The sequence below is a fragment of the Phaseolus vulgaris genome, chromosome 1 (assembly GCF_000499845.2).
Source record: "Phaseolus vulgaris cultivar G19833 chromosome 1, P. vulgaris v2.0, whole genome shotgun sequence".
Taxonomy (NCBI): Eukaryota; Viridiplantae; Streptophyta; class Magnoliopsida; order Fabales; family Fabaceae; genus Phaseolus; species Phaseolus vulgaris.
Genome location: NC_023759.2, coordinates 34144529 through 34148557, shown reverse-complemented (window position 1 = coordinate 34148557; position 4029 = coordinate 34144529). Strand labels below are relative to the sequence as shown.

The 4029-nt window shown below is 43.4% G+C and overlaps 1 protein-coding gene across 1 annotated transcript; it reads left to right on the top strand.

Annotated features, from left to right (window-relative positions):
• Nucleotides 1–223: 223 nt before the first annotated feature.
• On the top strand, nucleotides 224–997 carry LOC137815922 (uncharacterized). Its single transcript, XM_068619030.1, has one exon. It carries the CDS (start codon nucleotides 224–226, stop codon nucleotides 995–997), a length of 774 nt encoding a protein of 257 aa, XP_068475131.1.
• The last annotated feature ends 3032 nt before the right edge of the window (nucleotides 998–4029 follow it).

Here is a 4029-nt window from a genome sequence, read left to right as displayed (position 1 = left end):
ATCATTTATGTTAATTGTAAACCTGAATATAAGAAGGGTGGGGGGAAGCACAAAAGCTAGATACTTGAGGCAAATTATAGCAAGTGAGGGAACATACTTCGTTTGTATTCAAGAAACGAAACTGAGTACTTGTACAAACGCAAGATGCTTCTCCCTTTGGGGGGACAACAATGTGGGTTGGGTTCATTACGGTGGAGACAATGGTAGTGGAAGTTTGTTGACTATGTGGCATAAGGATGCCTTTACCTATGAAAGTCATGAAATGGGGAAGTGGTTCATTGCGGTGGTTGGACAACACGTTAAATCTAGTTATAGGTGTGTGGTAGTAAACGTATACTCCACATGCTCCTTGAGAGAAAAGATTGATCTGTGGGGAAATCTATCTGCTCTTAAAATGGCTTCTTCGGACCCAGTTTGGTGCTTCTGTGGTGACTTTAATGCCATAAGAAAGCGAGGTGAAAGGAAAGGAACAAGTGTGCGGGACAATCATACAAGTGAGATGGGAAGGTTTAATAACTTCATTGTTACTAATATGTTGATTGAACTACCAATTGTAGGAAAAAAATACACTTGGTTTAGCTCAAATGGGAAGGCCATGAGCAGGTTAGACAGAGTGTTAGTCTCTGAAGAATGGTTGCAGGAATGGCCTATGGGTAAGCAGTATGTGCAACGTATAGAGGTTTCTGACCACTGTGCGATAATGGTGAAGTCATTGGACAAGGACTGGGGACCCAAACCCTTTAGAACCATTGATGCATGGTTTATGGAAAGGGGATTCTTAATGATGGTGAAGGATAGGTGGACCTCCTACCCCGCTCAGGGGAATGCTTTTACAGTGCTTAAAGAGAAACTGAAGCGTTTTAAGGAAGATTTGAAGGTATGGAACATGGATGTTTTAAGTATCATTGAGTGTACTAAGAAGAAGATTTTGGAGGAGCTTGAGGTTCTCGACTGTCAGGCATGTAGTGGTGTCCTAGAGGATAGTGAGAACCTGTAGAGGTTGGGCCTGTTGAGTCGTCTAAAGGAAGCTGATAGAAAGATGGAATCTCTCTTGAGCCAAAAAGCTAGAACCAATTGGCTCAAGAATTGGGACTCTTGTACTAGATTCTATCACTCTTCCTTAAGGTGGAAACGCCTTAGAAATGAAGTTAAAGGTGTGGAGGTGGGAGGTTAATGGTGTGAAGAACCTTGTACAGTTCGGTCTGAAGCGAATAAGCTCTTTGAAGCCAGATTTACATCAACGAAAGACTTTGGAGTAAGACTTGATGAGGTTGAGTTTAAATCCATAACCTGGGAAGATAACATGAGCCTTCTAAAGGAGTTTTCTGTGGAAGAAGTAAGGGATGCCGTGTGGCACTGTGAAGGCTCCAAGAGCCCAGGACCTGACAGGTTTAACTTCAACTTCATCAAGAAAAGCTGGGACTTTATAAAAGAGGAGGTTATGGCCATCATGAATCTCTCCCATGACACAGGTGCCTTATCGAAGAGATGCAACGCATCCTTCATTGCTTTGGTTCCGAAAGTTAGGGACCCTGTCAAGTTGGAGCAATATCGACCTATTTCGTTAGTAGGTGCTATATACAAAATCATCTCTAAGGTGTTGGCTGGCAGAATTAGGAATGTCATTTCCTCAATAATCGATGATAGCCAATAAGCTTTTGTTAAGGACAAAGGGATTCTTGATAGCGTGCTTATGGCCAATGAAGTGGTAGAGGATATAAGGAGGGGTGGGGGAAGTGGTTTGTGTCTGAAGGTGGATTTTGAGAAAGCTTATGATTCGGTAAGATGGGAATTTCTTTACGTTATGCTCCAACGGCTGGGGTTCCAAAGCAAGTGGATTAGTTGGATCAGAGGATGTATGGAAGGTTCCACCGTTTCAGTGCTAGTCAACGGGAGTCCTACGGAGGAATTTAAACCTTCTAGAGGGATGAGGTAGGGCGATCCTCTTGCTCCCTTCCTCTTCATAGTGGTAGCAGAAGGCTTGGCAGGTTTAGTAAGACAAGCTGCCAAGGCGAATCTACTCTCTGGCCTTAAGATTGGAAGGAAGAAGGTTGAGTTGTGCATCATGCAGTTCGCGGATGATACCATGTTTTTCTGTGAGGATTCCTACACCAATGTGGTGACGTTGAAGGCTATTCTCAGGGGTTTTGAGTTAGCTTTAGGCCTGAAGATAAACTTTCATAAGTCAAAACTAGCAGGCATTAATGTCCAAAGAAACAACTTAGCTTGCTACACCAAGACGCTGAATTATGCTCAGATGGGGATACCTTTTAAATATTTGGGCCTTGAAGTAGGAGGGAATCCTAGGAAGAGAAAGTTTTGGGAGTCTGTGCTAAACAAGTTAAAAGATAGACTCAATGTGTGGAAGAGTAGATTTCTCTCCATGGCAGGGAGAATTTGCTTAATCAAATCGGTCCTCACCTCTGTCTCGCTTTATTAAATTTCTCTGTATAAAGCACCGACTTCAATTTGCAAGAGTATCACTAGAATTCAAAGGAGGTTTCTTTGGGGCTGGGGGAAGGAGAAGAAGTCTATCTCTTGGGTAAGCTGGGAAGTTGTGTGTAAACCTAGAGAGGAGGGTGGTCTGGGTGTGAGAGATATTCGAAAGTTCAATGCATCTCTCCTGGCTAAATGGAGGTGGAGGTATATCTCGGAGGAGAAGGGGAGATGGAAGGAACTGCTAGACTCGAAGTATGGCTCGAAAGTGCAGATACCGGTCAAACTTCAATCATGGTGGTGGAGAGACTTGCTCAAAGTCTGTCGGAAGGGTGGTTTCATAAAGACATTGGATGGAAATTAGGATGTGGAGACAAAATAATGTTCTGGGAGGATGTGTGGATTGGTAATTGTAATCTTAAAACTTTGTTTCCCAGATTATACTCGTTATCTTTAAACCAGGGCAGAAGGTGGAAGAGGTAGGTGTATGGGAAAAGTCGGGTTGGTGTTGACGGTTAAGGTGGAGGCGGGAAAGATTTGAGTGGGAATCCGCGCTGGTAGAAGAGCTTGATTTGCTCATAGCCACGAAAATCGTGCTTAAAGAAGAGAAGGATGTTCAAGTGTGGGGGAATGAGGAGGAAGGGTGCTTCTCAGTGAACTTTGCTTACGAATGTCTGTCCAAATATGAAAGAGGCCCCCAACATGATGTCTTTAAGTCACTGTGGAAGGCTAAGGCTTTCCCAAGTGTGGTGACTGTAGCGTGGAGGATTCAAATGGATAGACTTCCCACTAGAGTATGTCTGAGTAGGAGAGGAGTGTTGATGGAAACAACCTTATATGCTCTATGCCAGACCAAGGAAGAATCGTGTCAACATCTCTTTTTGGACTGTAAATATGCTTCCCAAGTTTGGTCCATGTGCTTTAGGTGGATTGGAATATTGTTTGTTCAACATAATGATATTATGACCCACTTTGAGAGCTTTAACCTGTTTCAGGTTAGTCATAATCAAAATCTGGTTTGGAAAGGGGTTTGGACAGTGGTAGTCAGGTGTATTTGGGATCACAGGAACTTGGTAGTGTTCAAGCAAGGTGTTGTAGATGCAGAAGAAATGTTTCAGCAAGCACAAATTAAATCTTAGCAATGGATGAAGCATAAGACAGATTCCTTTAATTACTCCTTAATGGATTGGGTCCTGAACCCAATGTGCTGCATTAAAAGCTATACGCAATTAGGTCTTTGGAGGCACACTTTAGTGTAGGAACGGGAAGGAGATGCTGCAAGTGAGGGCAAAAGGCAATGGTAGGGTACTGATTGCAGGGTTTAGACGCTGTTGACTAAGGGTCTCCTAGTCTTGTGTTGGTTTTGCTCTGTTTGTAGGAACTGGCTGAAATCTGGTTAGCTTAGTTCCTCAGTCAGAGCTGCGGTGAACTGCTCCTATCTGGCTTTGTTGGGTTTTGGAAGCTTCTACCACAGTCACGACTTGTTGGTTGGTGTTCATAATATGCTTATGGTAGGATGCAATGCTAGCGAGGTGTCCATGCCAATTGTGAAGGTGAGAGTTTTCTGGTGTGGAGGTTTTCTGTATGTGCAGG